At 32.5% G+C, this 25,139-nt stretch overlaps 5 protein-coding genes across 7 annotated transcripts; 3 read left to right on the forward strand and 2 right to left on the reverse strand.

Annotated features, from left to right (window-relative positions):
- Window positions 1-236: 236 nt before the first annotated feature.
- On the reverse strand, window positions 237-2,949 carry LOC120085300 (uncharacterized). Its single transcript, XM_039041216.2, has 4 exons — window positions 2,410-2,949; window positions 1,992-2,129; window positions 1,821-1,891; window positions 237-663 (listed from the first exon to the last, which is right to left on the reverse strand). The coding sequence occupies exons 1-4, from the start codon at window positions 2,716-2,718 to the stop codon at window positions 348-350; spliced, it is 834 nt and encodes a 277-aa protein (XP_038897144.1). The 5' UTR covers window positions 2,719-2,949; the 3' UTR covers window positions 237-347.
- Window positions 2,950-6,211: 3,262 nt separating this feature from the next.
- Window positions 6,212-6,670, forward strand: LOC150029743 (uncharacterized). Its single transcript, XM_090310398.1, has one exon. The coding sequence runs from the start codon at window positions 6,293-6,295 to the stop codon at window positions 6,668-6,670; it is 378 nt and encodes a 125-aa protein (XP_090166524.1). The 5' UTR covers window positions 6,212-6,292.
- A 204-nt stretch (window positions 6,671-6,874) lies between these two features.
- LOC150029744 (uncharacterized) lies at window positions 6,875-9,164 on the reverse strand. 2 transcript variants are annotated; one of them, XM_090310399.1, is made up of 5 exons: window positions 8,755-9,164; window positions 8,523-8,634; window positions 8,004-8,080; window positions 7,328-7,927; window positions 6,875-7,155 (listed from the first exon to the last, which is right to left on the reverse strand). In XM_090310399.1, exons 1-5 carry the CDS (start codon window positions 8,956-8,958, stop codon window positions 7,048-7,050), a joined length of 1,101 nt encoding a protein of 366 aa, XP_090166525.1. In that variant the 5' UTR covers window positions 8,959-9,164; the 3' UTR covers window positions 6,875-7,047. The 2 variants fall into 2 exon arrangements, with proteins under 2 accessions (XP_090166525.1, XP_090166526.1); XM_090310400.1 differs by having other exon boundaries at window positions 8,523-8,671; window positions 8,755-8,877.
- Window positions 9,165-12,786: 3,622 nt separating this feature from the next.
- On the forward strand, window positions 12,787-16,008 carry LOC120086944 (uncharacterized). The gene is made up of 6 exons (XM_039043753.2): window positions 12,787-13,329; window positions 13,766-13,965; window positions 14,847-14,987; window positions 15,165-15,245; window positions 15,343-15,467; window positions 15,555-16,008. The coding sequence occupies exons 1-6, from the start codon at window positions 13,107-13,109 to the stop codon at window positions 15,601-15,603; spliced, it is 819 nt and encodes a 272-aa protein (XP_038899681.1). The 5' UTR covers window positions 12,787-13,106; the 3' UTR covers window positions 15,604-16,008.
- Window positions 16,009-18,480: 2,472 nt separating this feature from the next.
- On the forward strand, window positions 18,481-19,305 carry LOC120086946 (gibberellin-regulated protein 1-like). 2 transcript variants are annotated; one of them, XM_039043755.2, is made up of 3 exons: window positions 18,481-18,600; window positions 18,759-18,810; window positions 18,915-19,305. In XM_039043755.2, the coding sequence occupies exons 1-3, from the start codon at window positions 18,496-18,498 to the stop codon at window positions 19,094-19,096; spliced, it is 339 nt and encodes a 112-aa protein (XP_038899683.1). In that variant the 5' UTR covers window positions 18,481-18,495; the 3' UTR covers window positions 19,097-19,305. The 2 variants fall into 2 exon arrangements, with proteins under 2 accessions (XP_038899683.1, XP_038899682.1); XM_039043754.2 differs by having other exon boundaries at window positions 18,518-18,681.
- The last annotated feature ends 5,834 nt before the right edge of the window (window positions 19,306-25,139 follow it).

Genomic DNA, 25,139 nt, shown 5'->3' on the forward strand with positions numbered 1-25,139 from the left:
TTTATTCTTGAGAGACATTGATCAATAGCTCGACTAGTGATTCATCTCTTTTTTTTTTTCCCCCTTTTCCACTTTGGCAAGTTTCGATTTCCACTTTATTTCAGGCATTTCAATTTTTCCCAAAAAAAAAAAAATAATCTTCTATTTCTAATTGCTCCCACTAGCTATTGAGGTCTAGAATCAGGCACAAGAACTGTAAATAGGCAAGAATATACATACACATAGTGGGAGAAAAATGGCCAAATAAGTGTCAATATCATTAAAACGTCGATGCAATGTTTTGGAACAACTAATCAGAAATTTAAAATCAGTTTCTGAATAGAAGGGATTGTTCATTTACATATGCATTAGGCTGCTCTGGGCTTCTTTTTTATGCTTCGACTGATTATAAAGTCGTCGTCTGAATCATCTTCAGAACTTTCATCTTTCGACTTGCGCTTCTTCGACAGTTTTGTCATGACTTTGGAGTCCACTTTCGTCGTTTTATCTGAAGAAACCGAAGAAGATTGGACAGTTTTCTTGACAATGGCAGTCTTCGTGACGCTCTTTACAGCACTCACAGTCTTCAATGGGGAGCTCAATTTTTGCAATGGTGCCTTCTTCTGCTTCTTTTCAAAGACTTTCTTTGCTTCTTCTTTGGATAACAAACCAGACTCCATCATCCTGCATACTCATCCATCCACACAAGGCCACAATGATAAGCATCAATAAACAACAAACTAAATCCCATTCCATTGCCACTTTGATTAAAAAAGAAAAATAGACAGTTTAATATCTTACACTCGTGAACAGTATGATCACACACAGCAAAGTATTTGTTTAGTGTACTTTTTAGCTTAAGATTGACAATATCTGCAGAACATTATGTAGAGAGATTCTGGGACTCACTAAAGATGAGATAGTAAACTAGAGAGTACTTGCCCCTTTTTAGTTCTTAGTTCATACAGAATACCAAAAGAAATCTTCCAAGGAGGAAGATAGAGTGCACTGCTCATTATGTTGTGTCGAGCTGAGGCCAGCATTGGCAACTATAAAAAAACTTCAATTTATAACTCCCTAGTTCATTACCAATGTGTACATTTGAGGATCCCAATTTATTCATCCTTTTTATCTACGTATTTAAAGCTATATGACAAAAACAACATTCCACACCTAAAACAAGAATTGATACGATAAAAAAACTCAATGTGTTGTGTACAGTTCCCCATATAGAGTTGGTTATGTACAAACAATATAGATCATCCAAACTTGTCACTGCTCCAATTCTTTCACCTTGTTGATATCTAAAATGTTTATTGAATCAATGTCTACCTTGCAGTATACAGAATGCTATAAATTTTATGTTGGTACCAGAAACTATCCGACCATCAGAATCAAATACAAATTTCAGCATATGAGTTGCTCCAATGTAACTAGGTACAAGGTACGAAGCAACGTGAACACATCTAATTATGCATTTTCCATGCTGTAGCCATCAATTTAGAACCATGAAAGAAAACTTGGAAACCTATACATGATGGGACAATCTCTATTGACAAATAAGAAACTCAACCAGTAAAAATGGTCCACTAGAGTGTTCTTAGAAACCTTAGCACACAAATAAACACTTTTGTTCTTATAACACATTAAGCAATCCATAATTTCAAACAAAACAAAACATCTTCAAGGAATCAAAACTACTCTAGCCAGCTTACTAATGCTAAGGCAACACAATCACATAGTTCATAATACCATCAAAACTATCCTCAAGTATCTTGTTAAAGAAAAAAAAAAGATAATAATAATACCATAGAAATAACAATTAGAGGCAACTTTCTTACCAAAACTGTGCCATTTCACTATGGGGAATTTGATTATGGAGGGTTTCATAGAAGATCCTCAGAGGGTCTCTCTGAATAACCAAGAGTACATGAAGAACATCAGCTAAAGATTTCTCAAACAGAAAACTGATGCAACCAAAACTAGAATAGAACATGAACATTGTATAATACCTCTTCTGGAGGATCACGCTTCTGACCAGGCAAATCATATACCTTCTTTTGCTTTGTCTCTTTTTTCAGGCTCTTCAACTCCTTCTTGGAGCTCTTACTCTTCTCCTCCTCCTTCACTTTCTTCTTCTTCTTCAATTCCTGTCTCCCCAGCCCATTAAAAAAGCAAACATGTTAATAGCTTTCAATGTACATAAAAAAGAAAATATAACATTATGAGCCCAAAATTCTGCGCTAGAAGCTTTGAAAAAATGGGGGTTTCTAACAATTGTCCAAATCCAGCATGCTAGAGATACACATTGCTCAAAATCTCCAGAGACATTCTAATAAAACTCCCTATTATTATCTTCTACATCGACTTCTCTACTTTCAGTAAAGGAAGCAAAATGCGAGAAAAAGCCAAAGAGAAAGATGTATGAACCATATCACGTTTCGTAGCAGAGATCTTTTTGGCAGGCTTTTCGTCAAAATCATCGTCAAGGAAGTTGAAACGCTCTTCTTTCTTAAGCTTGGAGCCCTTGGAAGCAGACCCAGAATCTAATTTGGGAGATTTTCCCGACCCATCTACTCCCTGAAGTTCTTCCTTCTTCGGTTTGGAGAGAAGTTTAGAAGCCACATTAAAGTGTTTCTTCCTCTTTTCCTGTAAAAGGGCACCAAGGCTGATTCCGTCATCCGATTCGTCTAGCTCCAGTTTGGCTTTCTTTATCGGCTTTTGATCCTCAGAAGACATTCTATCAACAGAAACAGTTGGGAGAAAAGACAAAGGCTTTGTTAGAGGAAATCAATGGGGTTGGTCTTTCTGGTGAAGTCTCACTGTTCTGGGCTTGGGACCTGGGACAATAGGAAACGGAAGCCGGAAGATATGCGTTTTGAGATTTTCTGATGAAAATTTTCAATAGACAGGAAAACCATTTAAAAGCCGCGAGGTACCCGACGTTGATTTTTGGATAGCTAGTGCCCTACTTCAAACTTCAAACTTCAAAGTTAGTTTTTAGTTTTACCCAATTATTGTTTTTCTACCTTTAAATTTAAATTCACTCCCAAAACTTTTATTATTACTTTTTCTCATTCTTATTATTTTTAAATTCTCGCTTTTTTAAAACCAGGAAAAAATATATTTTTGGTATGTATATTTTTAATCTAGTTTTTATTTAATCCCTATATTTTAAAATATAATACATTTAGTCCTTAAGTTTTGAGTTTAGTTTCACTATAGTCCTTACATTTCAAAATGTTTTAATTTTACTCTTGACATTTGAGTTTTGCTTCAATTTGGTCTCTATGTTGCAAAATTTACACCTAACTCGAGTATTCACTAAATACTTATTTTTCGTCTATAATATTGATTTATGTTGATAAATTAATATTCATTAAAAGAATTATAATTATTTAAGTTTCACTATTTATATCATTTCACTTCATAATTATTTTTAATTAATTAATAGAAATTGAAGTCATGGTTGAAGATGAGTTTTTAATGAAAAATTGATGTTAAAAATGTAAAATCTTGAAACCTAGGGACCAAATTGAAACAAATCTCAAATCACAAGAGTAAAATTATAACATTTTGAAACTTAGAGACTAAGTTGAAACAAAACTCAAAACTTAAGAACCAAATTTGTAACAATTGAAAACCTAAAGACTAAAGAGAAGCTACGCCAAAAACCTAGAGACAAAAAATGTATTTTACCCATAAAATAAATAATGTAAAATTTGAAGATTTCATGCTTTAGTTTCATTCAAAAGATCTCGTACTAATGGAGATGGTTTTGTTTGTTTATATATTCATGATCACTTTTTCTCCTAATCATTTGGGACTTTGTTTGCACTCCTTGTACTCTGATTTTCACAACTTATTTTGTATGCACAAATGAGCGAGAAGCAAGGAATAAGGAGTGAGGTCCATTTTTTCTAACTTATCAAGTGGGCATCGAAAAAACTGTGGAGCTTCAATTTTTCTAACTTCATCCATTGTCGTTTTGGCGAGGAGAAGATGAAGAAGAAGAACGTTCGAGCGTGATTCGTTGATATTTTAGTAATTTTATTAGGAGATGACATAAGTAAAAGGTTAAAAGACTTTGTGTTTTCTAAATCTAGGCCAGATTTCATTTTGACCTTCCATTTTGACTAATCAATTATCCAAGAATGTTATGGAATGCAATTAAAACTATGGGTTAACTAAACAAATAACTAAATTAAACATAAGTCTGAAAAATAGACAGCCGCTTTTTCTTTTAAAAAATAGCAAACTAATGAAGCAATGAGCCAACCAGTTTCTTTAAAAGAATAATATATAGAAATACCTTCTGATTGGGGAAAGCAACAAAAATACAGTATATTTGAGAAAAAAACAAAAGATATTATATAACTGATTTCAAACATGTAAATGATAAACCAACAATATTTCTAAAATAAAAAGATTAATAGTTCAAATTCAAATGGTATAATTCAAAAGGGAAAGATAAAAATTACAATGATACTGTATTTGAATAGGGAACTGCTAACAGTAGACCCACCACTTATGATAAGGGTGAAAAAAAAGGAATCAAGATCATAGGTTTAGTCCATGAAAATCGGCCGTTAAAGTATAGTTGCCATTTTTCAAAAAAAAAAAAAAAAAAAAAAAAAAAAAAAAAAAAAAAGATTGGATATTTTTCAGCTCCAACTCCACGAAATAGCTAAATCATCTAAATTTTCTAAAATTATTGAGTTTGAAAACTTAAGTCTCATAAACATTATTCTTGGTTTAGACTCCATAGATTGAGATTTTTCTTTTCCTCCAATCTTATTTTGTTCTCTCTTGATGTTTTTTAATTTTTTTCTAATCAAAATCTTAATGCAGTACTAAAGGAGAGAATTCATAGCACAATGGTGCAGAAATAAACTAAAATATACTTTATCCATTATTTTTGTATAGTTCAAAAAATGGTAAATCAAACCTCCAATACCCACTTTTATTAATTGAATTAGAGACTTTTTACTTGTAATAATTTATCCATCTTTAGTTAGAAATTGGGTAGCAAGTTAAGCATAATTCAAGTGAATAAAACATATGCCTTATATACATATATTGTATAAATTTAAATCACTCGCTTCGGATATTAGTGTTGAACTAAAAAAAGAAGATAAATAGAGATTGGATTGACTCAAACTTGAACTCAAATTGTATTCTTAAGTTTGTCACATTTCTTATCCATTTATATCATGAACTTTGGGGATGTATCAATTTAAACCCTACACTAGTATTGTATCAACTTAAATCATGAATTTTGGAATTTGTATCAATTTAAACTTTAAACTAATAATTGTATCAATTTAAATCCTGAATTTTTATAAGTGTACCAATTTAAACCCTCAATTATGTTTTGTTTGCATAAATATTGTGTGAGACGTGTAATTTTATCAATTAAATCTAACTTACATAAGCGAATCAATTTAAACTTTCAATTAAGATTTATTTGAAAATTTGTCCATTCAAATTATAATCGTCAATTTTTGTTAAATTGACATCGTAGAAGTCTAATATCTATAAAAAAAAGTTATGCATTGACGATTTTCAAATACATTTCTAGTAAAGATTCTAAATCGATTCACTTATAACAATTTATAAGTTTAATTGAAAAAATTAAATGTTTTGCACGATATTTTTCAAACTAAATATGAAGGAATGTGTAAATTGATAAACTCATGAAAGTTCACGATTCAAATTGATATAAATATTAATTTATGATATAAATACAATTTCCAAGTTCATAGTTCAAATTGATACAATTATAGTTTAGGATTTAAATTGGCATAACTAAACTAAACTCTAGATAACATTAGTTCTATACACTTCCCACAAGAGTCGAACTTTTTTGGAGAATATATATGTCTACAGTTAAGGCTAATAAATAAAAGAAACAATATATTTCCTTTGCAAAGAAATGAACAATATATTTCCTTAGAAAAATTAGAAACAATATCTTTACAAATAACTACACATGACCATCCTCCGGGATTTTGTCAAGTCCATTGCATGGCTTCCATGTGTCTATTTCTGAATGCTAAACAACAAACCAAAAACAGACCTAACAGCCGCGTTATATTCTTATTTATCCATTGCTATCTGAAACAGATGAGATCAAATCTTACAAGAACAACCCTGTGGTTAGGGGAAGGTCGGTTGGGAGTTTACTTATAAGAAAAAGAAAAACCAAGTCTTCCCTCTCCCACATTCACCATTTGCGTCTATCAGATTCTGTGTCTATTTTGCAGATCGTTACACCAAACAGTAAAACAAAAGCTTCTAACCTGAAAAGACCATGAGTTGGGTGGTGGAGGAAAGAGGTCCTGAATGGAAGCATGGATGGGCTGAGAGAAAAATGGCTTCCATGTCTCTCCCGCCCATGCCGCTGGTTGCATTTCTCGGTGTCGTCGTTCTTTTGCTTTCTTTTCAGTCTCAGCAGATGGTGTTCGACTTCAAGCTATTGCTTTTGGCTTTGCCATTTTTGTTGATCTTTGTTGCAAATTCTGTTGCTGTGTCTGGTACAGTTGGTTCTACTGTCATGAGAACTAAGAATAGGTCGGCTCAGGAGGCCGAGAGGACCTCACCTTGGGGCGTGGCGGTGTTGCTGTTTCTGCTGCTGATATTGCTGTGGAACCGTCCTTACTATAGGTCCAAGTGGTCACCTCCGTCTTAACTGTCCAGCACCGATGTGAAACCTACCTTAATGTATCAGAAATAGTATATAGGAAAAATACTTTGAAAAGATTCACGAGTACGGTGTAAAATGTAGTTGCAGTTTTTTGTTTTACAAATAAAAAGTTTTGGGAGGTTGTCTATTCTATAGAGACTAACGACTTATATCAACATGCCCACAATACTACAATTCTGTGTTGAAAAATTTCCTAAAACAGACATTCTGATTGATAATTTAGATAGATTACATTGGATTGATACACAACCATTTTCATCTTTCAGCAACAGCAATATTACATTACTATTAACACACAGCTAAATTAAACAAAATACAATCAGAAGGCAATGGTAATTGACATCATACACAAACTAGCAAGTCTACAAATTGATTTCGTTCTTCAGTTTAGGGACCTTGAAACTAGAGGTAAACAACCTTGGAGTTCCTGGATCTGAAATATCATCAGCGCCTCTCTTCTTTTGGTTTCCCTACCCAGGGTGAAAAGTTGAATTAGAGTTAGAATTTTAAACTAAACTACAAGACAAATCAACAAATAACCATGGTCTTCAACTTTCCATATGAACACACAAAAAGTAAAAATGTTCAAAATCAACACCATTATTTACATATGTAATCACATATTATCATTAGTCTACTTACCGAATGAGAAGGTTGTGCAGAAGATGTGCATTTGTTGACAGTGACATTACTTCTGTTCTTCGTGCCATTTTTGCCTCCCAATCTAGATGGCCTACTTCCTGCCTTGCATGGGTTCAGCACAGGTGTGGCAGTTGCATTCAAAGACTTCCTTTGCACTTCTAAGTCATGTGAGAGTCTGGAAATTTCGTCTTTTAATTTACATGATTCTGTTTCCATATTCCCCACTTGGTTTCTTAACGTTGCAATAACACCATCCTTCTCATTGTTTGAATTTTGTAACTGTTCCAATGTGGCTAGAAGTTTCTCTATCTTTAGGTGTGCACGTTCAAGCTCTGACTGCTTACTCTTCAATTTACTTGAGAAATCATTCTCTATAACATTATACTGGTTCCATACAAATTTCTTCTCGGCCACCAGTGCAGACACCTCCAAACTCTTTTCTGAGGCAAGTTTTTCATACTCGCACCTTAACCTCCTTACTTCACCTTCCAATAGCTTAGTAGAACGTCTCACTTCCTCTGTATTTCCAAATGTGGACAAAACACATTCTCTTCCACCATTTGCCTCAGTTGGTTCTGATGCACTTATCAAAGAAGATTCCTGCAACCAGAGACAGAAGATTAGAACTTGTCCCAATACTCTGAACCAGAATTATAAAGAAGCCCATGAACCATACTTGTAGATTGGAGTTTTTATGAGAGATGAGATCGTCAAAGAAGGATTTGAAATCTTCCAACTCAGCTTCTGAATGTTCTGCATTGGGAAAATGTAAGCCAGTATATTACTGTCAGATCTGAGAATCCCAACATTGCCAAAGGTATCAACGTTCGTATAATTCTTCTTACTGTAATAGCACAAATTACAGTACAGCAAATACAAACAAGGGTTAATCAAAGTATTTTAAATCATATTCCAATTAGAGAATTTTTTTCAACGGAAGTGGCATCGTGAAGTTGAACCTTATTCCACATTCAATCACCAAATCGTTGTCACACTGACTTTGTTGTTAATGTATATAAACGAGCGTCCTATCCTTGAACTTACTTAGTGTCGTATTTCGAATTACATTCCTTGAAATCTGACTAAAGAACTTAGGGAAGTGAGATTGCGCCAATGAGGCATTATGAATTTCCTCCTTCCAATGCTTTAACAATTCATAACTTCAAATGATTAAGAGGGGAAAATAAACAAAAACCTATTTTCAATCGGTAGAGATAGAGCTCCGTCTGCTTCATTCCAGTGAGCAGATCTGATTTCGAAGCTTGAAGTGAGCGTTCCATATCTTGCAATAACAACTCATCCTTCATCTACCCAAGAAGCAATTTCCAAAATTCATCAGAAACCCTAATTTTCAGAAGAAAGGGGGAAGTTCCAATTCCATAATTAGACGAAGAATTTCACAAAATTGCAGAGCTATAAAAAGGCACCTGAGAGATATGGTCCTCGTAAAGACGAAAATCAGCGACCCATCGTTCGTGCTGCATTTTAACGCGGTCTTCGAGAAGTTTTCGCTCGCCGACGAGTGTTTCGAGCTGATTTTGTTGCATCCGCAGCATTTGTGTAAGACCATTGAAGATTTTGCCCCAATTTCGCCGTTCAATCGAAGCTTGTGAAGTATCGTTCTTTCCCATTCCGATCCACAGAACAGGAACGAAAGAACAAGAGAACAAGAGACGGAGTTCGACGGTGAATAAAGTGGCCGTTGGGAGAAATTGCTTTCCACGGCCACGACTGGCAACGGTCGATTTTGGCCCAATGGTTGAATAATGTTTGAAATTGCCATTTCATCTCATTTTTGGTTTTTGGGCTTTTAATTGATACATGGCCTTTGGAATACATTTTTTAAGAATTCAATTGATTAAGTTATTTACCACTCAAAATAGTTTTCCACAAATATTTAGATAAAAATGAATTTTAAAAAATATTTTTTTCACAAGTCAATTCAAATGGTTCTAAATAGTCATGAATGGTAACTATAAACGGTTACCGACTAAAATTGAGTGACTAAATTATTACTTTCATGAAAATTGACCATAAAAAATGAATTTTAACAATTGTACTTGTTGTTTTCATATTTTCTAGTTAGACATTTGAATTCTTAATCAAATTATTTTTAAAAAAATAACAAATTTTTCTTCCTTTAAATTTTGGTTTGATTTTTAAAATCATTCTTAAAAGATAGATAACATAGAAATGAGTAGACGAGAGTGATGTTTATAAGCTTAATTTCAAAAACCAAAAACTAAGGTCTCATTTCATTTGTTTTTTATTTTTCTTTTTGAAAATTAAGCTTACAGAAAATACCTTCACCTCCAATTTTTTTTATTTTATTTATTATCTACTTTTTACTAATGATTTAAAAAATCAAACTAAATTTTGAAAACTAAAAAAGAATCTTTTAAAAACTTATTTTTGTTTTTTAAATTTGGAATTCAACCATTATACTTATGAAAGATGTAGATCATTACAAGAAATTGGGAGAAAATAGGTTTAATTTTCAAAAACCAAAAACAAAAAATGAAATGGCTAAGAAATGAGGTCTAGATAGTTATCTTTTAAGTTTTCAAACTTATCTTTTTAGGCTCCGTTTAGTAATTTTTTTTTTTGTTTTGTTTTTTAAAATTAAGTCTATAAACACAACTTTTATCTTCAAATTTCTTTATTTGTTATCTACTTTTCACCAATGGTTTAAAAAATTGAGTCAAATTTTGAGAACTAAAAACATTAACTTTCAAAAAGTTGTTTTTGTTTTTGAAATTTGGCTAAAAATTCAACCATTATAGTCAAGAAAGATGTAAATCATTATAAGAAATGTGAGAGAAATAGACTTAATTTTCAAAAACTAAAACAAAAAACAAAGGCCTTGCCTGGTAACCATTTTGTTTTTTGTTTTTGTTTTTGAAAATTACGTCTATGAATACTACTTCTACTTTCAAATTTTTTCGTTTGTTATCTATTTTTTACCAATGGTTTAAAAAACCAAGCCAAAATTTGAGAATTAGAAAAAGTAACTTTCAAAAAGTTATTTTTGTTTTCAGAATTTGGCTAAAAAATAAAAAAAAAAACCAAACGGGCCCAAATGATTATCAAATCCGATCTAAATGTACGAGGTTTGAAAAATCTCTTTTACTACTTTACTATTAGCAATTCTTTTTGGTCGTTTTATGTGCTTTATGTTATGCAATGTTGGTTGTACATTTTTTTATCTGTTTTTTTTAATTGATGTGATATAAATATATTGATTTTATATTTTTTTAAGTGAGTGATATTATTTCTTTAGTTTAAAATTAATTTGATCAATTATGTCAAAAACTATGTCAAATAATTACAATAGTTTTGTTGGCATTCGAATCTCGCACATCTTTTGTCGTCGTCGTGGGTCTTTTATGGGCTTGACTTTGACTCGCTTATCTAGTTTGTTCTCGTTTTTCTAAAAGATATTCTTAAGAATTTATCGGTTGTATCACTGAGTCTCTACCACACTTTGATGCCTAATTTAGTTCAATTAGTGTATAGTTTAACTAAGCAAACAATAAGTAAGGTTAAGACTCTTTTTTGGTGATTACTTACTTTTTCCTTTGGAGTAGGCATTTTCCTATGTCTCCTCCTCACTCCCATTAAGCTTAGGCTTGTTCATGGACTTTGGGCAACCATTATAACAATCTCCATTGTAGGAAATGTACCATGGGAACATGTTTTCAAAATTTGTATAGAAAAAGTTAATAAAGACTATTTACAAAAAACAATAAAAACGTAGGAATTAATTTTATGATTTATAAAAGTATAAAGACTAAATTTAAAATTTTAAACGAACCAATAAGAAGTGTGGAATCCATCCATGGAAGTGGATTTCAAGCCAAATTGTCGAATATCCAAATCTTCGTTCATGGGATAACTATTTCATGAGTGACAGGAAGTTAGTCTAAAGGAATCCATGGATAGAACCATCGTGATAAAGATCTCAAATAGAGTCCAAAAAATGCTTGAACTTCATTCACGTGACAATAGCCTCAACAAGCACAATAGAATCCCATAGGGATGTGACTTTCCATAACAAGATTCCATAACTTGAATTGCGAACGATGACTCCGATTCTTACCTCGCTATTTAGGAAAGCTACATTGGAGTTTAAGATTTGTGAGGAGGGGTTGATCAACGAGAAGCCTCTTTATCGAGATGATTAGACAACTTGGCCGAAGCTTGCCTACTTGACGACCAAAGGAGTCCCCCATGTTCACTACCCACTAGATAGGATGGTAAATGGGAGATATGTGGCTATAAAAAACCACTAGATGACAAATGCTATGAGCGAGAGAATTCTAATATCCAACGGGGTAAAAAATTCACAGGTCATGAAAAGAAAAAAAAAATACAGAATAGTGCATGTCAAAAGGATGAAGTATGAGATTACTTCTACCAAAGGCCGTGAATACTAGATCAGGTAGTGATAGAATAATTGGTCAATAGGAATGAGTTGAGATAAACATGCCATAAAAAAAATCTTGTCTTTTGAGGAATAAAAGAGCCCACAACAATTTAAGAAATTCTCGATGTTGAGACATGAGGAGGATGAAGCCTCTGAGGTCAAAGCAAGCCTTAGCTAACTTGTACCATCTTTGATGGAGTAAATCCCCGTATCATATATCAAAAAAACTATATGGATTGGTTGGAAGAACAAAGGGGAATACTCTTGATGAGCTCAACATCTTTCAAATAGAAAAACTCATTAATCGGAGTTTGATTCCATTACCCAACACAAAATAAAACTACCCACTGATGTCATTGTAGAAGTCGTGGAAAAGAAAGAAGCTTGAAAGTAATTTCTCTAAGGATCCATTAATAACAATAAAAATCAATTAATTGGTCGTCCCCAATCTTCTAACGACCTCCTTTGAGAGCAAACTCACAACCCCATAAAATGCTTCGCCACATATAAGAAGGGGATAACTAAGTCTACATGGAGAAAAGAGGTATTTGAAAAATACATATCCTTTAAGCCACAAGAGAGTGTTCTCTTTCCTAAATTTGCTAAGTTTGTTTGGCCAATAGAGCTTAATTGAAAACGTAGATATCACGGAAACCCAATCCATATTTTTCCTTAAGTGGCTAACCTAATGAATTTTCTTGCCTTCATTAGAGCCATTCCACAAAAAAATGGTCATAATTTTATTTAGCTCACAATATGATCCCAAAAGGCGGGTATAAGTTGGGATGGTCTAAGCCACCATCTTAATCAACACTTCTTTGCATGCTTTCGAAAACATCTGTCCCTTCTAATCTCATAAAGCTTTATACATTTTATCCTTAATGTAAGATAAAAATGTTTTTTCATTGTTAGATAAGGATGATAGAACCGTTCCTTCCCATGATTATGAACTATCTTGACATTGAGGTGATTAGTAATGACATTTTTTTCCCCTAATATTTTAAAGCATAAAAACTTGCCAAGAATATAAATGATAAAGTAGAGGCATTAAAAATTATATTTGAATGGAAAAAACACAAAAACTAGTAACCTAACTTATTAAAGGGGCAATCACAACTAAATCCCGCTCACCAATATTACACGTGTCGCCATCAAATGAATGGGAAGAATTATCATCGGGATCCTAATGGAGCATGAGATGGATCCGATCCATGGGTCTTCTTCCCGGATCTATAATCTTCCCTCACAAAAAGGCAAAATTCATCAAACCCAGAGGCGCAGAACACGAACCATCCTGACCTGACCCTTCTTCTTCCACCTGCTCGCCGAGTAAGACAGACAGGGAAGCCCGTAATGAAGGCAACCAGGAGGCCAATTCAGGCCGTAGCCACATGGGTTCGCCGCCAACCCCCCAAGATCAAGGCCTTTCTCGCCGTTGTCTCTGGAATGGCTGCTCTTGTTTTCTTGCGTTTTGTGGTTCATGACCACGATAATCTTTTCGTCGCTGCCGAGGCCGTTCACGCCATCGGAATCTCCGTCCTCATTTACAAACTCATGAAAGAGAGGACTTGCGCAGGTCTGGTCCTTGTAATTTTCTTTGTCTTAGTTTTATCATTGCCGTTTGACTCTTTTATTGATCGTGTTGAAATGTGGAATTGGTCTTAGGGTTTTATGCATTCGTAACGACCTCATTTCTTTTCGAAATTTGTTGTGATTTAATGTATTATGCAATCTCCATTAATTTTTTTTCGTTTTCTAATTAGAAAATTATTATTTTATTCAATAACAATTCGTCCTTCTTGCTCACAGAATCTTTGGAATATCCGGACGATTTTTGTTTGAGAGACAATTGTGAAATGGGATTTTATATATATATATATATACATACATACATATACATTTCTTTCCTCTACATATTAAACAATTTCAGTTCTAATTTTCCGTTCTGGTGGATCGTGTTTGTGATTGCTCTTATTTGAATTGTTTCTTGTCTTACTCATCTTTGGTTGCAGGACTTTCACTAAAATCTCAAGAACTAACGGCAATTTTTCTAGCTGTTAGACTCTATTGTAGTTTTGTCATGGAACATGATATACATACACTACTGGATACAGCAACTTTGGTAACGACTCTGTGGGTTATTTATATGATACGGTTTAAGCTTAGATCTAGCTACATGGACGACAAAGATAACTTTCCCATTTATTATGTGGTAAGTTCACTGCATACATTTCTTTGTTTTAATTCTTGGACCAGTTGTTCTGCACTTTTAAACATGAACTCAAAAAATATGGATTTTGCTTTATGGTAGTTGAGTTCTACGGTTGGATTAACATTGGCCTTTCTACTTAATATTGTTTGACCTTTTCTGGAAGTTGTGATGTGAGAGATCTGTTCTGCTACTGAATAGCCAAATAATAATGACATTTGATAACCTTGCTGCTTTTTTGAGTTTTCTTGAAAGGTAAACCGGACACTCTGTCGTTCTACAATTGAACTCTTGGATTAAATGCAACTTAAAGTTAAACCTTAAGGTCCTATAAAACGTTATAGTGCTTTTACTTTGATTTTTTTGCAATGTGAAATATGTTGGCTGCGATTTGAGTTGGAAGTTTGATATTTTTTTTTTCACTTTGCTGGATGAATGTTCATTGCCAAGAGTAGATTCCTTTTGGCTGAGTCAACAATTCAATGTCATTTGCTTCAATTATTCAGATTTTGTGCTAGCAGATTGTAGCTGGAAGTGGGACTGTCATGTTCAATCTGGTTTATGAATTACATAGCCAAATGTTTGTATATTTGGATAGGTAGCATTACTCTCTTAATCTTCCAGTGATTCAAAATCATCTTTTGATAAGTATATCTCAACCATTACACTACATAAATTGATTAGAACTGTATTGAAATGTTAGTATAAGTCATCATCTGTCTATCTTGTTGAAGCATACATTGTAGAATAAATTAAAATGGGTATTTTAAAATCCCTATGAACATGACAAAATATGATGATTTGGTAAAAATTTGAGATATGAAATTTGGTTTTTGAATTCGCTGTTTGTGACCCCTTTTTTCCTTCTTATTTCTTTGATTTAGGTGATACCCTGTGCTCTGCTATCTTTTGTGATCCATCCGACAACTGTGCATAACATAATAAATAGAATAGCCTGGGCATTTTGTGTTTATCTTGAAGCTGTTTCAGTACTACCTCAGCTCCGCGTCATGCAAAATACAAAGGTATGGGAAATGTTCTGTGTTTCACCAAATCTGAAGATTACAGACTGAATTTTGCAGGTTTCCTTTCTCAAATAATATTGACATCATTGGTATTTCAAGTTTATCCTGTTGTTTTCCTCCCTAATACTTTTCAAAAGCTTTCAATAACTTGTTTTCTCCGTTTATTCTCTGTCCTAGATTGTTGAGCCATTTACCGCACATTATGTGTTTGCCTTAGGAGTTGCAAGGTTCTTGAGTTGTGCACATTGGGTCCTACAGGTAAGTTAATTAAACCCCGAGACTCATCTTCTATTTTGGTTCGTAGATTCATTTTATTTTAATACCTTGCACTCATATGTTTCCTTGATTACTACAGGTTTTGGATACTCGTGGACGTTTGTTAACAGCATTGGGTTATGGATTATGGCCATCCATGGTTCTCCTATCGGAGATCGTTCAGACTTTCATTCTCGCTGATTTCTGTTATTATTATGTCAAGAGGTGGGTAAATATGGATTGATAATGGAATCTTAATTTTTATAGACAACTCCTTGATGAGCTTAACATAACACGCCATTCTGGTTGCAGCCTCGTTGGTGGACAGCTCGTTCTACGCCTTCCCTCTGGAGTGGTGTAACTTCAAGAAAACAGCATATGCCACATGACGGGGAAAAGAGAGGCCGTCTTGCTCGTCTTAGGCTCTATTTGGGAAGGTAGGATATGGATCTCAGTTGTTGGACTAATGCTTATACATGAAATGTGAAGGATGCATAAGTTTTCAAGACACGTAGTCTGTAGAAGTTTTTGTTTTTTTTATAACATGGTCTTACTTATTTACTATAGATTTCCACCATCTTCTCTCAAAAGGTCTGATTTTAAGATGAAAATAATATCTATCACGGGGTTTTGTTGCTTCCTGTTGAAGATGAAACCATAGGTAAACCTAACCTGCAGTGCATATGGCCTGTCTTGTCTATTTCTGCAATTAAGCTGTAACGGAAATATTTATGTCGAATGAATGAATCTTTCTTTAGGTATCAAACCCAAACTCTAATGTCATTCCTGAATTCTTCTTTTGTTCTTTATTATATATAAACATACACACACATATATATAATAGAAACATTTCATTATAAATGAAATAAGGGGAAATATAGATTGATATTTGGAATAGATAAGTTGAAACGGGTAAAAAGGGTGTTTAGTTTTGCATTAAAATAAAAGAAGGATCGAAAGAGGAGAATCGAAAGAGGAGAAAGAGTCTTTGAAAAGACGCCCATTGTGTGTCTTTTCTTAGTTTTTATACGGCTATACTTCGAAATAAAGCCTGCTTTTACCTGTTGTTCTTCAACTTTCCTAAGCTAACAAGGTATTACTAGCTCATATTTGTGACCATAGAAGGGGTTGTATCTAATCTAGTCTGTTCTCGGGTGTCTGTTTGATTGGTTTGTAAACCAAGCTGTGATCGAATGGTTTACCAGATTTGATCTTTAGCATTTGTTTAGAATCCCTTTCAATGGATGGCGTGTCTACAGCAGACGGTATAAAATGTAGAATAGAACTTTATATTATGAGTGGTATCAGAACATATTTGATAGTAATTTTATAACGGTTAAAATCACTTTTGTCATTTTCGAAATCACTATGAACATGTTCTAATCCGTTCAAACTAGTTTTGATGAGGTGAAAAATGTATTTAAAAATGCAAAATTTGGTATTAGACTAATTTTGAGTGATAATGGTTTAGAGTGATTTTAAAAATGACAAAATCATTCTCAAATATGTACAATTACTCAATTAACTTTTCTCAACGATATTCACAATCTCGATTGTTGTAATAAAATCTGGAACAAAGTTAAATTAGTCAATAAAATCATAAATAGGGCTGTTTTTTTGCCATAGAAAATTAGATAATCGTAATGGTAGCATTTTAAGATTTATAATGAAATGTATAGCAATATTTTAAAATAATTATAAATATAGTAAAATCTATCGTTGATAGACTTTAATTAAGGATATGGTCTATCACTAATTAGCATATTTGCGTCTGTCCTTAAAAAATAGAACAATATTTGAAATAATTGTTGTCTATAAGCCATTTTCATTACATAGGTGACTAGAAAAAGATAAATTTTATCTTTGCTACCTACACAAGTTCACATTAAAGGTTGGGCATCAATCAAATAATTAGCTATAATTAGAATCTCGTCATTATAATCCAAACTTTGCTAAAAATAAGAAGAAAATTGACATTATCTATATGTAAGTTATATAACATTATCTTATACAAGGATACTAGTCATAATTGATCGAGTTGGCATAATGTATAGATTATAGAGGACTTTATTCAATCTTAGTTTAAGACTTTAAGCTCATTTGCTTTTCAATAAACAAAGTGTACAGCTGTAGAGCAATTTTCCTTTGCTTTTTTACTAGAATTTCCAGCTCAACTAAAGTTCTTCCGCGTTCATTTATAATTAATATCAATAACAAATATCATAAATTTTCTTCCCTCCATATCTGTAACTCTCCTGCCTTTAATACTTCTCTTTCTAGACAATATTTTATTACATATTACTTTTTTTTTAGACAATTTTGTATAATGGAAGATTGAACCTCCGACCTCTTAGATCAGAGTACATGTCAATACTATCAAGTTAAGCTCATATTGATAATAACTTATTACTTTAGTCGCATGAAATGGTGTACTTTTAATTTTGTGTTGTTTGATATTTATAATACTTTGAAAATGAATGAATTTATTGGACATAAAATTGAATAATATGTCTAATTAGCTCTAAACTATTACTTTTATGTTCAATTATTTCTTGAATTTTTAAAATCCTCAAATAGGTTAAAAAAGTCATTTTACCTAAAAAGAAAAATGAAAGTTCATGAATTAAATTAAGGTGTGTTTGATTTAACTTTTCAAGTAATTAGTTTTGAAAATAAATCATTTTAAAAAAAATTGAAGTGTTTGACAATCACTCAAAATAGGTTTTGAACATTTTTAAAATGTATATTAAACATTTTTCATAAAACTGAAATAAAAATGATTCTATACTGTTTTTCCGATCAATCTAAATAGGCCCTAATACTTTATTATCAAAATAAATTTAATTTAATGATAATTGATTTTTTTTTGGAGTACAACCACTAGGAAGATAAACAATCGTGTCAATTATTGTTATTTGGCAAATGAGTTGCACTTTTTTTCTTTTCTCATCGTAACAAAAATTTGGTACTTGAATGAAATTTATTAGACGACTATTAAACGGCATCTTGAAAAGATGTCCCAAAATTATAGGCTATCATCTGAGGTGGAAATCTATACATGGAAAGACCCCACACTGCAATTAATTAAAAGAAAGAGACGAAAAGGAACTGACTCATTTATTTTAATTTATTTCGGTTTTTCCCCACCAGAAAAATGGATTATTCCCTTTCGCCTCGAAAATTTTGAAAAATAAAAATTTCCTCTACTTTGTCACTCACCTAACACCTCCCCTCTTTTATATTTACTATAAATATGGACATTCGTTTCTCATTTATATTCATTCTATACGTCCTCAACATTTTGAATTCCATTCTCTCTCTCAAATCTTATCTTAATTTCTCTCCTCCTAATTCCATGGTGATTTCTAAACCTTTAATTATTGCTTATCTTTTCATATCGTCCTTTCTCGTTCATACGTTGGTTGAAGCTAATAAAATGGTAAATTTTAATATCAGTCTCAATTAAACATGTTTTTTATCGTTCGAAATTATTCTTAGATTCACTTTGGATTTCAGGTGAACTCAATCGATGGTGTTGCGACTAATACGGCTAAGATTCAAAATATTGGTAAATTAATATTATTTGGCTCATTTTTTTTAACTTGATATCTTTTTAGTATTTGATAAATATATAATTGTGAAATTGTGAAATCATATATTCAATGTTTTCAGATTGTGGAGGAGCTTGTGCATCGAGGTGCAAATTATCATCAAGGCCCAACCTGTGCAAGAGGGCATGTGGCACGTGCTGTGCACGTTGTAGCTGCGTGCCGCCGGGCACTTCCGGCGGCTATGATGCCTGCCCTTGCTACGCCAGCATGACCACTCACGGCGGCCGCCGAAAGTGTCCTTAAATTATTTAATTATTCAAGAAGTTACTGTTACGAAATATCCGTCACAATTTCTTCATGCAAAGTCTGTTCTATTATGTTCATTGTCATCTTCAAGCTTTTCCAGCTTTGATTAATAAATAAAATTTTCAAAGAGTGTTTAATGTAAGAAATTAATCTAAAATAAAAGTTATATATAGGAGAAAAACCAGATTTTTCTCTCTTATTTGTTAGCTTTTCCCTATTATGTGAGTGAATATACAACAGATGTGAATTATATTTTTGTACGTTAGAAGTGCTCATTTTTTTTTTATCGTGTAATAACGCTACAATTAATGGATCAAAACCTTTTTGAAACGACCATCTTAAATTTGGCATCAGTTTTCATAACTGCAGCTTCATTCTCTCTAATTAAAGTTTGATAATTTCCAGATTTGACGTCATCATTTTTGACGTATTGCTTTGGAAGGAGAAAATATTTGAGGAGAGTGCTATAACGTCACTAGTAGGTTTACTCCCATTGATGTATATGGGCAACTAAGAACCGTATAAACTATTAATTAAGGTCACATCTACTAAATCACAATCAAAATTGTTGCAATCGTGAGATGAGCTCAAAGAAAATACAAATCTTATGTAGAACAAAAAAGTAAAAGCTTATTTGAATATGATTTCTAATACAAATATGGAGCATGAAAGCGTGTCCTATCGATTCTTTAGACATTCAGAATTTTATGCTAGACGTATTAGAAAAGTTACTATTGGAGTTTATATTCAAATCATAACGGTCCTCAATCATGAAGGGAGTGAAATTCCTTTGATAGTATTTATTGATGTAATCATAATAAAAAATATATTAGTGTTGTTTACTTATATGAAATATAGATGATTACTATAATACCCTTTTATATTTTTAATTGATTATAGCCTGGTAACTAAGAAATATGTTATATTTAAATACACTTTATCATTGTTATTTACTTATTCAAACTTTTATACTTCAAGAAATTAACACTTCTCTCAAAATTAAAAAAATGCATAATTTTACAAAAATAAAATAGTAATTTAAATTTCAATTTAGAAAAACAATATATTTTTTTCAAGAAGAACAACAATAATCTTCAGATAAATACATTAAAAAAAACAACAAATTTCAAACAAAATCTACAGTTATAGGAATCGATACTCGATGTATAACAAACGTAAGGAAAAAAAGAAAAAAAAAAGAAACACAAAATTCATAATCAGAAAGTAAGGACCCCAAAAAAAAGAAATACTTTATCATGATCGTTGTCATTATTGCTCGGATGATACGGCCAAATTGATATCTAACTTACCAAAAATGATATACGTTATTTAGGTCACAACTACTATTATCGATTTTAATTGTTGGAACAACGATCGATGACATGTAAGAGCAAAATCTAAAAAATCTTTAAAATGTCTATACAAAAAGACTAGTGGATCCCACATAATTTTTAAACGTAATTGGATTGAGTCCTCTCACCTCACAATCGGGTTATGGTGGGAATCACGAATTTTGTTATGAGAGCCACAGTTCATTACGATTACAAAATATTAGTAAATAATAACAAACGCCATTTCATGGATCCCACTTTTCTTATTACCATTTACAAGGAAGTATACATGGTCTAAGAGGTAACAGGTTAGAATCTGTTACATTGCATGTTTTGAACTAAAAAGAAGTAATAACTATAAAAGTATTTTGAATATGTATCTAACATTTATTAAGTAGCAATTTTTAATCTCTACACAAGAATAATTAAAGGGAAATCAGAATGTTAGGTGCAAACAAAGTCTTACATTACTTAGAAAATGGAGAGATTCATATATAAATGAAAACAATTATTTCCATAGGCGTGAAACTTTTTGAATTCACCCAAAAAAGCAAAGTCATATGCTTAAACTCCAAAAACTTAGTACGTGCAAGTGCACGTGTCATGTAATAATATAGTTTAAAATGGTTTTGGTCGAGTATCGTCCTTAGGGAATAGAAATTGATGTTCTTTTAGCTAGTCAAAGATTCTTCCAATTTTATTTAGAGGACTGACTTCGATGGAAAATAAATAAATTAAACTGAACTAAGAAAACAATAAAATGATCAAATATGAAGATTATCAAAGTCATCATTGAACACAATTGTGTTTGACTCTTAAAGTAATTAACACAATACCTAGATCTAAAGGTCTTTTATCGGGATTGAATCTTTTGCAAGCAATAATCTTTTGTTTCCCTTAATTATTAATTACTAATAACTTGAAACTAAATAATTAAGCAAAGCATTAAGACTCTTCAACAACAATCTCTATCGTTATGCGACTATTTTTTGTGTTTTCAAACGATAGTCTAGCATGCATGATCTAATTTAAATCCTATTTGCTAAAGCAAGATTTAAATCATGGAATTCTTTAAATATTGATCAAACATTCAAAAGTATTAAGAATAGTCGTGTTAGAAAGCGTAAATGCAATCTATCATTCAAGAAGTAAAGTGTTCAACATTACCTAAGTATTCACCTACCCCTAAAACTATGAAAAGTTTAGCCTAACATGGCTTCTATAGATAGAACCATATCAAGGATACCACAATATAGAAATTAATTAAAAAGTGGAAAAGGAAAAATAAAAATTTTGACTTCCAATCGTGTCTTAGGGATGGATTTAGCCCTTGAACGTTCTTCTTTGGTATCAAGAAAACTCCGACTGATCACAAAATTCTAGGTTAAATAGGCCAAAATTTCTAAAACTACAACGTTTTTTTTTTCCCTAAAATAATCGCCTGGTGTCGCTGTGCCAGCCTGCTGCTGTGACACCACCCTACTGCCGCGTCTAATGCCCTCTTTTGCCACAGCGAGCACCACGGCGGTGCTCATGTAGCGCCTAGGTTGCGCAACTCCACTTCGTGTAAAGCTTCGAGGCACTGTCCTGTTTTTTTTGGCACACCTTGATTTTTTTTCCTCTTTTCTTCTCTACTTGAGATATTATATTTCTAAATGTTTTATCTTTACTTAATATAATTATACAATTTAAAATTTAAAATCTGAATAAAATAAAAAAATAAAAATGTTGTTTTTATAATTTACATGGTTTGAATCATAGAGTCGGAAAAAAACCTTTAAAAACAAAATTTGGATTGTTGTCGAATATATATTTACTAAACTCAATGAATCTGAAAAACGTAAAATATAATATGGATTCTTTCCTAAACAAATCCTTATTTTTTTGAAACGGACATAATTGGATATTAACAATAGAAGAAGGGAGAAAAATAAATGAGTGAAACAAAAGTAGGTTAACATTCTGATTTATATACTCTCAAAATGAATACGATTTGAGATGTTAGTGGTGTGGGTGAATTGTGATTGGGAAAGACAATTTGGAAGGGGCCAACCACGTAATCTTGCTACAATATCAACTTTTGTAATTTGTACAAAGGAAAAGCAACAAAAGTCTATAGAACTGAATAGAAGATATAAAGTTGATTAGGAGATGTTTGTATAGTGCTTGTCAAACATCTTCCAATAATCAAACAGTACAGAAAGTTCTAAACAACTGTTTGACAACTTCATTTGCTAAAAAAGAGAGCACAAATAATTCGATCAAAACCGCGTGCTCTATGGGCAAATGACTTACAATAAGGTGCCAACGTCCATCATTATATAAAAATGCGAGTTTGCCACCTTATAATGATCATTTTTGCACACCTATGACTTTAATCTTATTATGAATATTATAATAAAAAATATATATATCCATTGCTTAGTACTTCATCATATATCACTATTAATGTTCATGTGTCTTATAGTAATTCATGCTTTGTGTTCATGTAAGTCCACATCTTACTTACCACTTTGTCTATAAATAGTGGTCTTTGGTGGATCTTAAAATCATATACCCATTGGTGAGAAATCCACACCAAATTCTACTAAATTTTCCATTGTCCAATTTTATAATTTTAGCTTTTATTTATTTATTATTATTATATAAAAATATTATTATATTATGTTTTTCCATATCCGTATTCCCGTTGTGCTCCTCAATTTCATAACATGTTATCAACACGAGCTCCTGTCATTTTCTCCACTAAAGGTAGGTCCTAAAGGTATGTAGGGTTTTCCTTCTCGTTATAATTAATAAATTAAATGTTATTTTGCATATTTAGTACATATTAAATTTCTAATATAAATATAATAGTTTGTGATAATGTTTCCATGACAAATCTTACAAAATTAGAAATCTCACCCTTTGACATTAATGGCAATAATTATTTGTCATAAGTGGTCGATGCCGAAATTCACCTGGATGCTATGAACTTAGGAAAAACAATTAAAGAAGGAAATACGACATCCAGTCAGGACAAAGCAAAAACTACGATTTTTCTTTGTCATCATCTCCACGAGGGATTGAAAATGGAGTATTTTACAATAAAGGATCCCTGTATATTGTGGAAAAAATTTGAAAGAGAGGTATGATATGAAGGATCTCTTATCAAAGAGAACCCATGAGCGGAAGCATGATTGATCCAAATTCATTTTGATAGAATTACAAGCATTCACATACATACAAACTAGTTATGCATTTCAGAACAAATTACAATATGCTTTAGAAATTAAATACAAAAAGGCTGAGAGACTTACCTGAAGAACTCTTCTTCCACAAATCTCTCGCTCTCGTGAAGAACTTGGACCAGTACCCCTCGCTATAACTACGATCGTCTAGCAAATTGTCTGGTCACGAACAAACTTCTCCACGAACAAGTAAACTCTCAGACACCACCACTCAGTAACCTTGGTATGCTCAAAGTAAGAATCCAGGAGGTGTGTGCTCTGTTGGATTTGGTAAAGGTTTGGAGGAAACAACGATTGAACTCAATGACCAAGTAAGTGGGAGAGTATAGTGTCTATTGTATAGACTTTGTGCTTGATCGTTTAGTAAAATTTCAGCAAGTACATGATCGTTTAGGAAATCGGGTGTGATCGTTTACACGTTAGTGAAGCTCGCTGACCACATGATCGTTTAGTAAAAAGCTACTCGATCATTTAGAAAATGGCGCGTGTACACGATCGTTTAGACAAACACTTGAAGGCTGTTTAGACAAACACTCATGAGCTAAACGATAAACTGTGTACTTAATGAAGCGATTCTTTACAAAATGAAAACATTTTCATTTTATCCTTCAATTATGAAAACTGAATCCAATCTCCCATTTTCATGCATGGTTAAAGGAGAAACCACCCACAATTATCTCATAATTGTTTTTAATTATAAATAAATATAATAACTAACTTATCATATTATATTTATAACCTATAGTTTTAATATCACATCATATATAACATTTAAACCATAGTCTTATTCTCATTTACTTGATATAAATCATATTTATATCATATTCCTTCAATTAATATATCTCATACATCATGTCAACTATATCATATATAATTGAACCAATTTAATCATATCATATATAATCAAACTCCCTCTTGTCAATTTAAACACTTCAAATTGACCCAAAAACTTATTCTCAACTTGAATCCATTGAGCTACCAAGGGGACCTTATGGACCTGTAGCTTGAAGCTCCAACGGTACGTGAATAGCTGACTGAACTCTTTAGTCATGAGATCTATCATCCGTTAACTGTCGGACACTCCACTAAAGATCGACAACTACACTCTTCTCACTACAGATATATTTCTATGTCCATCGGATATAACTAGTCAACAGTACGATAATCCTTCATAGATGCTCGTAAGTATATCTGGGCCAATTTACCGTTTTATCCCTATAGTTACATCTAACTTCTTAAGTACCACTGATCCCTTTAATGAACAATACATCATAGTCCTACTATGAGTGGACATCTCTTGGACCATAAAAAGGTGTGAGACGCCACATCGTTCAAGCCCGGGAATCAGTCCTTAAGGGAGTAATCTATATACTTACCCCTACTTCGGGGAATGAGTGAATTCCATCTTGTGTAGCTGAGTTCCCAACTCCCCAATCAGACGAATCTCCAAAGTGGTAGGTTTGAGTCGACAATTTGGCC

Source organism: Benincasa hispida, unplaced genomic scaffold (assembly GCF_027475165.1).
Source record: "Benincasa hispida cultivar pf3 unplaced genomic scaffold, pf3_genome.v1.1 HicScf952, whole genome shotgun sequence".
In the NCBI taxonomy this organism is placed as follows: Eukaryota; Viridiplantae; Streptophyta; class Magnoliopsida; order Cucurbitales; family Cucurbitaceae; genus Benincasa; species Benincasa hispida.